Genomic DNA, 12,613 nt, shown 5'->3' with positions numbered 1-12,613 from the left:
GGGGCTGGGGGGCGGGGGGATGGTCTGTAGAGTCAGGGATTGCCTTTAGTTTCTAGTTAGCAATTCCCCAATTAAACAACAAACCCAGGAAAAAATCCACTTCATTCTTTAGGGAAGACATTTCTTTAGTTTATTTTTTATTTGAATGGAATCCTTTCAAACAATAGAACCACTTCTTGGTACCAGAGCCTGTTATTGAGGTGAATGTGGCCAGCTCAGTGTTCAGCGACCCCTTCCTATATGTAGTGGAAGCCCCAGAACAGTCTGATGACCTCTATGAGAACCAGGTCCCCCTGGCATCTTGTACTCTGAGACTCAGTTCCCTCACCTGTAAAATAGCTAAGAGGCTGGTGAGGGGTTGAATGAATGAAATGAACATAGCATTGCACTGGACACACATTTGCATCAGAATACAAGATGCAATAGCAGAAGGCAGCTGTCTGTATGCTTCTCCCGTAGGTCAAATATACAATTACCTCCACATAGGTCTTTTTAATAATTACTATCATCTTCAGTTAGGAAATAATGCTGTATTGTATTGGCTAATAAGGGGTTGTAGAAAACTTTATTTAAATGGGAAGAAAAAATAGCTTAAAGTGGTTACAGAATGTAATCTCAATTACTAGAGTGGCACCATTTGGCACTTGGTTCTGTGGAGTATGTCAAAAGAATTAGTCTGTGATCTCATGAAAATTAAGTGCTAGTTTTGGGATAAGACAATCGCTGAGTAAATGTTAGGGAAATAAGACAAGACTCCCCCTCCACCCCACCCCCCCTTTTTTAGGAATTGGTGTTGGTAACCTAAATCAAGGGAGCTGACCCATGTTTTCAAAGAAGCAATACCATAGCTCATCCTTTGACTTTCTGCCTCCTGGGTCTCCAGCATTCTACATTTTAAACCAGGATAAATAGCTCTATGGGCTGTGGCTGTTTTTCGTGGATGCACATGTGTGAAAGGTCCACCTAGGCAGTTATTATGACCAGTTCCTTACCATCTGGCCTGACTTCCGAGGAAAAATAAGAGACAGGGAACGCAGGGAGGCCCCCCAGGATGTTGCTAAGTGAGAGGTTTCTGAATCCGTCAGATTTGGGTTTAACTCTTGGCCTCAGGTAAGTCAACCTTTCTCTTTCACCTGAAATCACCTGAGGGGGATTGAGACAATGGCAAGACCTGCCTCACAGAACTGTCCAGAAACTTGAGTTAGATGGTGCATACAGGGTGGGGCAAAAGTAGGCTTACAGTTGTTCAGATGGAAGATAATACAGTAATTATTAAAGAATAATACAAGAATAAACTGTGTTTCATGTACTCACAACTATAAACCTACTTTTGCCCCACCCTTATAATGAGCTCTGCACATTGCCAAGTGTGTAGTAAGTGTTCAATCAATGTTAGTCATCTTAATTATTACTAACCAACTCTAGGCAATCATTTGGCTAATTGTCCTTCCTGATTTCCTGTGGCCATTCCAGAATACCTTAGATATAGCCACCTATACAGTCGTGATGATACAATTTTTACTAAATGCCACCAAAAGCTTAAAACATAGATTTAGAGTTACTTATTAAGTAATAGCGCCAGTTTCATGATATCTTCTACCCCACCGAACATTAAAAGGCAGGCGGGTATGTATCCTATTGGTGAATTCTTTTCTCTGAATCAAATCCTGACTGGAAATGGTAGGCATTTTTAACTCAGCTGCAACACCTTTCACTTCCCAACAGACTGAACGCAATGCTGTCTGCCTGCCTCTTGGCTCGGCCATGAGGAGGTCAATTACCAAGCCGCTTGGCCGTTCTGTTTTTTCATTTTTCCTCCATAGGCACTCACAGGGCTCAGTGAGCATATACTGTATCCATGGCCGACAACACTGAGCCACAAAAGCATCTTCTCAAAACTGACTGTAATTCTTCCCATAGCACGGGGGAGGGACAGCATCACCACAGCTCCCGCAGCAGCCCCTGCACTGCTCCATTCCCTGCTCCCCACATCCCATCAACCTCTCCTCTTTACATTAGTCTGAAGGCTGGTGACTTCTAGGTGAAAGGTCTGAAGGGGCATTGTCCCATTTCCTTGTCCCTCGCTTTGTGCTTAATGGAAAAAGTGAACTTTTAACCAAAGGCCAAGAAATCCTTTTATAAAAGCTCAATCCTGAGGAAGGACTGGCAAGTTATTCACACAATGAGTCATCTTATTTTTTTTAATTTATGAAAGTGAGAATTACGAATTTTATTTAATACATGTGTAGAAAGCCTAGACTAGTCTGATGACCTATATCAGGTTCAATATCTTGGTCCTTTTTTCCTCTAGGGGGCTCTGATTGTCATTGGTTCTGTATATGTGTTGTGTGGACTAAATGTTTGTGTCTCCCCACCAAATTCATATATTACAGCCCTTCCCCTCAATGTGATGGTATTAGGAGGTAGGACCTTTGATTTAGATGAGGATTAGATGAGTTCATGAGGACAGAGCCCCTGTGATGGAATTTGAGTCCTTATACAGAGAAGAGCCCACAGCTCTGTCTCCCTGCGTGAGGACAGCAGAAGGCAGCTATCTATAAGCTAGGAAGAGGGCTCTCACCAGGAGTCTAAGCAGCCTGCACCTGGACCTTGGACTTCCCAGCCTCCAGATCTGTGAGAAATACTGTCTGTTGTCTAGGCCGCTGGGCTATGGTAATTTGTTATAGCAGCCTGAGCTGATTAAGGCAATGCGCTTAATGCCTGCCTGCGTGAACATGGACCATCATGAGGCTGGGCCCTGCAGGAGTCAGGAACAGGGTCTGGCTGAGGCATCACTCCTGAGCACCCTTTACTGCATCATTTCCCCAATAATGTCTCAGTCTTGCTCTCTCCTTGGATTTTTTTGGGCAAAATGGGCCTTACTTATAGCACATGGATGTCTGGGTATCCCAATTCATTCCATTGTTATCCCTCATGCAAATCAGGCCAGCAACGGAAATTTAAAATAAAAATCATGTTAGGTGTCAGTCCAAGCATCCACTAGAAATAAGATCAGGATTTATAATGAGCCTCATTGGGAGAGTAAAGTCCTACAGCCTGCTGAAAACACCAACCCTCACCCATGTGCAACACACAGCAGGGCAAACGGAAACAAAAACCAAGTACCTATTTTCACAGTAAATGATATTGAGGTCCATATTTACTCGAGTGACGAACATATGGCAGTCGATTCTGACTTCATTGATTGTAGGGGGAGGCAAGGCATGCGCCACGACCACAAGACCCATGATCTGGCTGGGGATGGTCCTCCCGTGGGACAGCGACACCCGCAGTCGTAGCCGACCTGTTATGTGGATCACCTGTAACAGAATAGCGAGTACAGGACACAGTCATGCTTACAGCTGGGACATAACAGTGTTTCTTTTGAGAGAAATGCAAAATTACATCTGGCACAGCCAATATTAGCTTGTACCTTTTGTAATCATAATGGCTGTCAAAGTGCCTTCCATGTCCTCAAGGCAGGCGATAATAGAGAAACATTATACTCTGAGCATGTCCCAATGCAGCATTATTATTATTATGCTATGCTGTTACTATTTTTCAGGCCCTTTTTTTTTTTTACATTTAGAGGAAGTTCATAAACCAGCTAAAATGACCAGAAAGTTGAGCACTGAGCTGTGAAGGAGACATTTGCATGATCAGTCCTTGTCTGTTTCTCTCCAAATCCACACCAAGTGGGATTACGTGGCCAACTCCTTTCAGAAGTGTGGCTCAGCTTTCCTTCATCTGGGGTTGATATCGCAAAAGGCCAAAGACTCCATGAATGAAAGACTCAGTGGGGATGGCATGAATGCACCTCCTTGTGCACAGGTATTCATAGGTAACATTGAATAACCAGTAACACTGCGATTTGCTGCCATGCCCATAAGGTTGGAGGTCGGAAGATTTGGTTTTTCTTTCCTTCCTTGTTTCTTGACCTCCTCCTGACGAAGGGTTAGGAAGACTCGCACCAATTAGGAGGCTCCTTTTGGTCACTGATGCAGAAACAGGAAGGAGAACGTTGGGCTATGATTTGCAGGTTGTTAGCCCAAATACACACCAGGTAGCCCAGGCCACTAGAACCAAACAGAAGGCATCTCTTGAAAAAGTTCCTTTGCTTATAAACTATATGTAGAAAAGCCACAATGTTAACGTCATTAAATGATGTTTTGGGGAAACAAAATCATGAAAGGATGGAAAGTGGGAAGGATTTATGTGGCTGTGCTTTGGAATGATAGAAGTTGGGTGTGTGTGTGGAGGGGGTGAAGACTCTGTGTGTGTGTGTGCGCGCACGCGCTAGCTGTGTCCCTAGGACTCTGCCACAGTGTGCAGTGTGGCCTTCTAGAGCCAGGTGGTGGAGGTCATCGCTACGATGCACTGGACCCAGAGCTCAGGGTAGCGGCTAACCAAGCTTCACAGTTGGCTTGCCTTTCCAAGTGCATCCCTTTCGAGATTTTCCTTTTCCCTCTTGGCCATAAGGAACCGAGGTGGAAAGCGGTCTCTGGCCTCCCAGGAGCACTAAGATCTAGTGTCTGCTCTCCTTCCCAGGGGCTTGACTGGTAATTCCTTTCTCATTTTGTTTTTATTTCCCTTAAGTTATTCAGTTTCCCAAAGTCAGCCACACAGCTGTCAGCCAGGGGCAGGATAAAAGCTTCCGGCTGCCCTTCGAGTCCTGGCTGTTCTGCGCCCTCCCTCTTCCCTGTCCCCCTTCACGTTGCACCTAGAGCTGTCCATCTGGAAACGCCAATGAGGAGCATTATTTAGGTTATTTCAGGAGCAGTTTTTCGACCACCCGCATATGAAGTTAACTAAATTCATACTTAATGCACTTTTGCTTTAGGCTTTGGTCGGACGAGCTACTTTATGAATACTTGAAAATGTACCTAGAGGCAAGGATGCTAACACACCATCATAGACACATTTTTTTTTTTTTTTGGCCAGACCTCATTAACTAATAAAGAAACAGCTAAAAGAAATGGGATTAACTTCACAGGAGGGGTGTCAACAGTTCCTGGTCCTCCTCCCAGCTAGGCTCACATAGATGCTCATTTATCATTATCTGTCTTGCACTATCAGGAACACTCAGCTTGGAAAAACACAGATCTATAAATGCGCAGGAAAACACACACCCAGAAATGATATGCTAAATAAATCCCTGCTTGGTATTCTATTTGAAAGTGATTTATAGGTGTCTGGGCTAGAAAACATTCTGGGAGACAGACAGGCTACTGGGCTGAGCAGTCTGCATGTCAGATCTCCCGGGCCTCCATCTCCAGCTTTGCTGGTGGCCATCCACGTGTCACTGGGGATCACATTTGGGTCCAGTTGCGTCTAGGTTTGCCATTTTCTCATTTCATTACCATGGCGGGTCAATTCTCTGCATCTGAATTTCATTTTCTGTGAAATGGGCATAATAACTAGCCTGCAGTTATGTTATAAAAACCAAAGGAGATAATGGAGGGGAACACTCTCTAAATTGTAAAGAAGTCTGTAAATTTCACTATGATTCTATTCGCCTTTAAAAATATCAACTAGATATTAAGGATAATAAGGAATTATTAATTTAATCTTGACCAAAAGCCTGGTAATGAATTATGAAAGTTTATGACCCTCTAAAATAATAATATTTGGAAGAAAATTTTGGACAATCTATTTTAGGTCCTTTTCCCTTCCATTTTTTTTAGGTGAGGAAAGAGATTCTGGAAAGTTCATTCCCTATGTAGAGTTACCTGACTTGGAAATGGCAAAAAAGAGCCTAAATCCGGTTTCTAGGTCTTGTGTGTCATTTCCCCTTTATCCCCGTATACATTTGATGTGCATATTCATATTGAATGGAACATGACAATTTACTGCCTTCGGTAATCTGTATATAAACCTTTAAATAGACTTCACTTATAACCAGAAGCTCAGGTTATTTGAAAAGTCTGAGAAATAGCACAAACTAAGAAGAAGAAAAAGAAAACTAAGAAACTTACTAATGTAGTAATTAAATAGTTGTCAAGAAATGCCAAAGAACAATGAGAGAGTGGGTTTGTTCATATGCGCATCTGGGGGTGAGGGAGGATGGGACTGAGTATGTTAGGTCACATAATTAGCTTTTTGGTCTTAAAGTGATATGTTTTTCCAAATCTATTTCATGATGCCAACAGTTCCCCTCCCGCCCCATGTGGCAGGTTATGTTCTAATTGTAGAAACATGTGTGACAGCATCTATCCAAACACGTAGACTGTTGTTTCACTTGGCAGTTGCGTTTAAGGCAGGAGATGCAGAGGAAGGCATCTGGGTTCCAGCCCTGGCTCTGACACCACACAGCCACGCAGCTGCGATGCTCAGAGCACTGCAATGACTTGCTTCCTTCCCAGGCTGGCGTAGTAGAGATTAAAACCTAGTCCCATGAAGAGGATAAGTATTCCATAAAGGGGTTCATTGTTTTCATAATAAGATCAGCAAAGGGCATTTATTTTTAAGTTTCTAAAACATATTATGTACAAAGGATACTGCTATGTGCCAGGGAATAGACCAAGATGAATCAAATGTAAACCTTTCCTCAAAGAGTTTATGGACTACAAAGTGGAGTAGACATATGTAATCACCTGTAGTCTAGCAACAGTGGGAGATGACACAGTGACTGAGCGAGAGGGTAGTTCTCCATCCTGGTTATGAGGCAGAATCACCTGTGAAGCTTTGCCAACACGTGGACTCCCAGGCTCTATCCCCCAGGGATTCAAGTTTGTTGGGACTGGGCTGGAGTCCAGCATTTGTTTTAAAGCTCCAAATGTGATACGTCCTACAGGAGAATAGGTGGCTAATGGGTTCGGAGTTACACCAGTGGTTCTCAATCTGCCACACAGTGGAATCACCAGGGAGTCTTAAAAGTCCCCATGTTCAACTGTACCCAAAGCCAATTAAACAGGGACCTCTGGGGTAGAGGCCCTTTAGGTCTTATAGGGCTGCTGAGAGGATTCAATGCAAATGTATATAAAGTTCTTATGTATATATATGGCTGATACACAGTATATGCTCAATAAGTACTACTTTTATTAAGTAACAAGTAATGCTCCATAAGAAAGGTAAAGGGTATGGTCTTTGGAAATTCAGGGTAGCCAGTAATACTTTTGCCTGAATGGATCAGGAAGGATATGTGAAACTGGCGTTTGAGTACATTGTTGACATAAGATATGGTCATAGAATGGTGAAAGGGGTTTTCAGATTGAGAGAAGAGCTAGAGAAAAAGAATATAAAAGGGAACCTATTGGCACAGGAGCAGTGGGTGTCAACGGGTAACGAGGCAGGGCTGGGCCCAAATGGCAGGTACAGGTAAAGCAGTAGAGACTGGCAATGGGAGCTGGTGAGAAGAGCTGGCACCATGATTTTGAGCCTGTCTCCTAGGATAAAGATGATGATGATGATGATGATGATGATGATGATGATGATAGACAGAATGGTAATTGGTAATACAGGAACTACCAATGTGTGGGTATGGCGGGGGTGGGGTGGGGTCCTAGACAATGTGTCCAGGGGATTGGAAAAAGGAGCTGCATACTTAAGAACTGATAGTTGAAAGTACAATTTTGGATTTTTTTTTTTTCTGGAGGTGATAGTTAAAACCAGGGAATTCAGTGGAATTACTAATGAAGAAAACAGATGAGAGAATACTAAAGGCATTTCCCCTACTGTAAGTACCCGAAGCCCAAGGCAACTTATGTTTTCCTCTATGTTAAGGTTCTCTTGCTCTATAATTACTTTTGTAAGAAATATAAACATTTCTCAAAGCTCTAAAGTCCCCTTTTTCTCCACCCACAGTTGCATTCTGATATAAATGCCAAGCTTGTTGCCCATCCCAGTGGCAACATCCCAAAGAATGGGATGGCTTCCTTATCAAGTCCAGTGAGTGAATGGAAAATGATTTTGAATGTAAATGTATAAGCCCAAATACACATATCCTCTTATGTGAAGAGCCATTAAAACTATACAAATAACATAGCAGCTTTAAAATGAAAGGAGGATTGTGGAGTAGAAATAACACTGAATTGGGAAACATTTGCTTTCAGTCCTGGTTCCGGTAGCCTTGGTGAGGCCTTTGGCTGGGGCAGCGCTTCCTCAGATACAAAGTGCAGACAAAGGAGCAGACAATCAGACCTAGGGTTTCAGTAAGTTCTAGAGAATTCTGTGATCGAATGCTCAATAGGATGGCCCTCACTCCATGGTGGGTTGGGAGTCTGAATACAGCTGCAAATTAATAAATGCAAAGTACACTTCAAGAATTAAACAATGGGATTTTTATGGGTCGTCGCTGAGTTGGGGCAATGCTTTTGTTTTGGCTGATCCCAGGTGAAACCTGCCTCTGTGTTCTAAAGGTTCACCTTAGTCTGGTCTTAAATCTAATCTACACACATTCTTCAAAATCGATTTCTGAACTGAGGGATTCTTCGCCCCTGAGCTCAATTCTGTATCAGAACTCAATCCTCACTGATCTTCCTTTCATTGCTCTTGCTTTATCATAAAGAGCTGTACAAAAATGCTAAAACCCATATTTTTCTAAACTCCTCACACAGCACTGCCCAGATGCCAGCCCCAGTGAGGCAGAATGCACAGGATTTCTGAGCTGAAATTCCATCTTTTTTTTTTTTTAAATAAAACCCTCCAAATTAACATTATTCATCAGTCTCACGTTGAAGAAATCATCATTGTACTTTTATTTTTCTTCTCTGTTACAAGTTGATGTGCACGAGGCTGTAAGTCCCTGTCCTCAGAGTTCAGATGAGTGTGGGAGTGTTAACAAGCCACGTTTCTTGGACAAATGTATATTTCTCTTCCTGCCACATGCTCCTTCCAGTTGTCTGTTAGTGACAAACACTTAGAGTTCCTCCACTAATATCTTCTCATGAGCAAGCCCATCACAAAGACCTTGCTAAAGCCTCCCCTCTGTCGATACTTAAAGAAGGGAAGTCCATGTAAAAAAAAATGCATCTGGAAGCTATCCTCCATCTTTTAGGGAAAAAAATCTCAGTAATATGAAACGTTTTCTTTATCAAAAGGAAGTGCTAAGTATTATGTGCATTATTTTCCACATATAATGTAAAGGAGAGAATAGGGCTAAGCAAATAGGGGCACAAAAATGCTGCAGGCACGAAAGAACGATGGATTCCCTGCGTTTAGCGCATCTTCAGAGATTTTTCACTTGTCCTTTAAGGGAATCTAAATTTACCTTAAAAACCTCAGCTTCCTTCTGGCACTCTTCTCTTTTTTCTCTTATTCCCCAGTAGAAGTCTGCTTTAGCATACAGATCATCACATCGCTCGCTCAGGAGGGAGAGCCAGCTAATTATTTCTAAGCGATGGGGGCTTTGAGGTGGCCCATAACCTGCTGACAGATAAAGGCTTATCAAGGTCTTCCGAGCTTCGACATCTAGCCTATAGAGTAACAACTTAATCTAAACTAGCTTGAGAATATCAACCTCATGCAAATTCCTTCATGCAAATTTTTAGGGAGTGGGTTTTCTGAGATTTAGACCATATTGAGTCATAGGGTGGAGAATCTGCCCTAACAGGTCTCTCTGTCCCTGTCTGTCTGCCTCCTGCCTCCTAGGTCTTTGCACAAGGCCTGGGGAAAAAAGAGACCCGGGACCAAGTACTTGTCCACAGAGGCAAGCACGATGCAGAAGAGGGCTCACAACTGAAGAATATCATCTCCCTCTCCTTTCTGGAATCTCAGATTTTATTTCTGGAAACTAACTCTACTCTAGGGGACTTTGTCATAATTCACATTGGGACTTTAGCAGCAGGGGATTAAAAAATGACAAAGAGGGAAAAGTTGGCTTCTAAAAGCAGAGGTGAGGTTGGGGAAAGGTGAGGTTCAGGGGGAAAGAGGGTTGGCAGGGAGTGTGTGACAGTGTAAACCTCTTCAAGGTGGTTACCAGCTCAGGACCAGTGGGTGGTGGCAGTCTTCCTTGGAGTTGGCCCCTAAGCATTTCCTGAGTCAGGGATCTTTAGGAGCGGGCTGGGTTGATGGGAGCAGGATTCAGCACTTATGGATAGAAGATCAGCAATAACTAGAAAGGAAAGGGTCTTAGGGTCTCAGAGGGCTCAATGTGAGGCCTGCTCTGCTAGTGGAGACGGCTGTGTGCTGGGAAGCTTCCTGGCCAAAGTTAAGGAAAAGGAACCCTGGCCAAAGCCAGTCCTTTCGGATAAAAGGACTGTACTTAGGTAGTTAATTCCCAGGGACTTGTGACCTTCCATTTGGTTTGAATGCTTGGTGTGATTCCTGAAAGACTCAGCGAGCACTCCAGGAAACGGGCGACCTGAGGCTGTAGGGAAGGGCATTCTATGGAAGGCAGAGACAGGAAGGAAGCCAGGGTCTCTACTGCCACTGAGAGACTCAGGTCCTGTCGGAAAACAGACCCACGCCCACGCATGAATTTGGGCATTCCTCCTCTTGTAGATGAAGTCCACTCGCGCTGTCCAGTAGACAGACAACTAAAAGGGCCTGGTACCTGAGGGAAAACATATTTTGTTCTTTAATAGGAGAGCTTAAAACACTTAAGGCTGATATTAGGGATTTATTTTAAACAAAAACAACTCTAGGGTTAGTGGTTCTTAAATTTGAACATGCACAAGCATCACCCGGTGAGCTTATTGATAAGGTGGATTAGGTCCCGCCCCCTCCCGCCAATTTCAGGTTATTTAAATCGAGGCAGAGACCTGGGAATCTGCATTTCACCATTGCAAGTGCTTTGGATGCCAATATAGAGCCATCCTTGAAGCCTGCTTTAGGGGCCGGCCATATAGCCCTTCACCTACAGCTTCCTCTTTAGAGAGCTGAACGAATAGATAAAGATGACCTAGGAGTTCAGCCCAGACTGCCTCCTAAATGAGCAAAGAAAGATGAACATACATTTACATTTCACTCTGGACTGAAAGAATCCCTCCCCCATAGAGCACAAGCCATTGTCTCCATTCTTTGGAATGGAAGCTCGGGCAATAGGCCTGGCCCATGGACTGATGTGGGATCAGGGCGTGTTTTCTGCGCACAGGGCCGCCTGGGGGTGCCGCCTGGGAGCCCTGTCAGAGCGCCTTTATTTGTGTAATGGTCTCCTTTCTCTCAGTGGCCATGCCACAGTGGCTGCACTGCGGTGCTGCAAGCCTCTTGGGGGAGGTCGAGCTCCGCCAATCCCCTCCCCCTGCCCAGCCAGCCTCTGGCTTAGCTCCTGATTAATTCAGGGGAATCCTGGGAGGTTAACCCTTAATTTGATGGCTCCAGTGAGGAGCTGAGAGATTGCTGGTAATTTATCACCCTGTTTTTGTTTGTTTTTTTGTTTTGTTTTTAATATAGAAACATTTTCTAAGGAAACAAATAAAAAATTTTTAAAACCTGCACTTAAAATACATTAGCTACAGCATTCTATTCTGACATGACTGTATCCTCCAAACATAACAATTACTTCTCATCCATCTCTGTTACCACACTTCAAATACATAACATAAAAAAACAGAACCACAATTATAGCCTTAGCTTCTCAAAATGTGCCTGGACTCCATATTTGTTTCCTGTTCCCTTTGGAGAAAATAGTCTTTCTTCTACCAAAGATAAGATTTTTTTAAAAAATTGGGATTGTTTAAATTAGAGAGATTTCCTAAACAAGATTATGTAAATGTATGGCAAAGATATAAGCCACATTTTCTCAGAGAGTGGAACACCTCAAATATCATTTAATAAAACAGGACCCTGGGCCTGGGTAGAAACCCCTTGACAAATTGTTAAGGGGCAAAGCAAGAAGGCTGAACTATACACATCTAATCCAATTTTGCTTGATTCCGTTACTTTATTAAAGTCTCCTAGAGAAGGACAGAGACCACTCTACCTCTGTGGAGGGCAACTTTTCATTCCTCTATCACTCATTGGGGAGGAGGGTGTCACCCTCAGGGTCCCAGAGGCCCCTTGTGGTTTAGGGTCACTGTCTTGAGGGTAAAGAGGAATCTTAACATAACATACTACAGTTGTATCTCCTGACACCATTTAAAAAAGAATTTAGAACCAGTCCCATGTGCCAGGTAAGGAATAGAAACTGGCTCCCTAACTCCCATCTCAACCCCCAGAAATACTACAGCATATTATCTATACTAATAAAAGAGTAATATGCTAATTAGACTGTGAGACCTTCCGGTCATCCTTCCAGACAAAGCTGGGGGCTTGGCTGGCCTGCAAACCACTCCGAGACAGCCCTCAGCCCCTTGCCCAGGCTGGCCACACCCCCAGCGGGGACCCCCACCCTGAAGGGTGTGTGGCTGGCCTGAAAACAGCCCTCAGCCCCTTGCCCAGGGTGGTTATGCCCCCCAGCGGAGACCCCCACCCCAATAGGGGCGTGGCCAGCCTGCAAACTGCCCCAGGCCCCTCACCCAGGCCTGCCCTGCCCCCCAAGGGAGCCCCCACCCTGATCCGGGACCCCCTTGAGAGCAGACCAGCCAGCCCCCACTTGTGCATCAGGCCTCTATACTAATAAAAGGGTAATATGCTAATTAGACTGGGAGACCTTCCAGACATTCTTCTGGACAAAGCCATGGTGGCAGGGCCAAGGTAGAGGCGGTTAGAGGCCAAGAGCGGAGGGCAGTTGTGG

At 44.0% G+C, this 12,613-nt stretch overlaps 1 protein-coding gene across 1 annotated transcript in view; it reads right to left on the bottom strand.

Moving 5' to 3' along the window:
* The window catches only part of NPAS3 (neuronal PAS domain protein 3), an 815,671-nt gene that overhangs the window by 23,550 nt on the left and 779,508 nt on the right, over positions 1-12,613 (bottom strand). Inside the window, exon 8 of the mRNA XM_015563843.1 lies at positions 3,127-3,320. Within this exon, the coding sequence (XP_015419329.1) occupies positions 3,127-3,320 (194 nt within the window). The remainder of the gene's footprint in view (positions 1-3,126; positions 3,321-12,613) is intronic.

The sequence above is a fragment of the Myotis davidii genome, unplaced genomic scaffold (assembly GCF_000327345.1).
Source record: "Myotis davidii unplaced genomic scaffold, ASM32734v1 scaffold116, whole genome shotgun sequence".
Classification (NCBI taxonomy): Eukaryota; Metazoa; Chordata; class Mammalia; order Chiroptera; family Vespertilionidae; genus Myotis; species Myotis davidii.
This window is presented reverse-complemented; position numbering and strand designations above follow the sequence as displayed.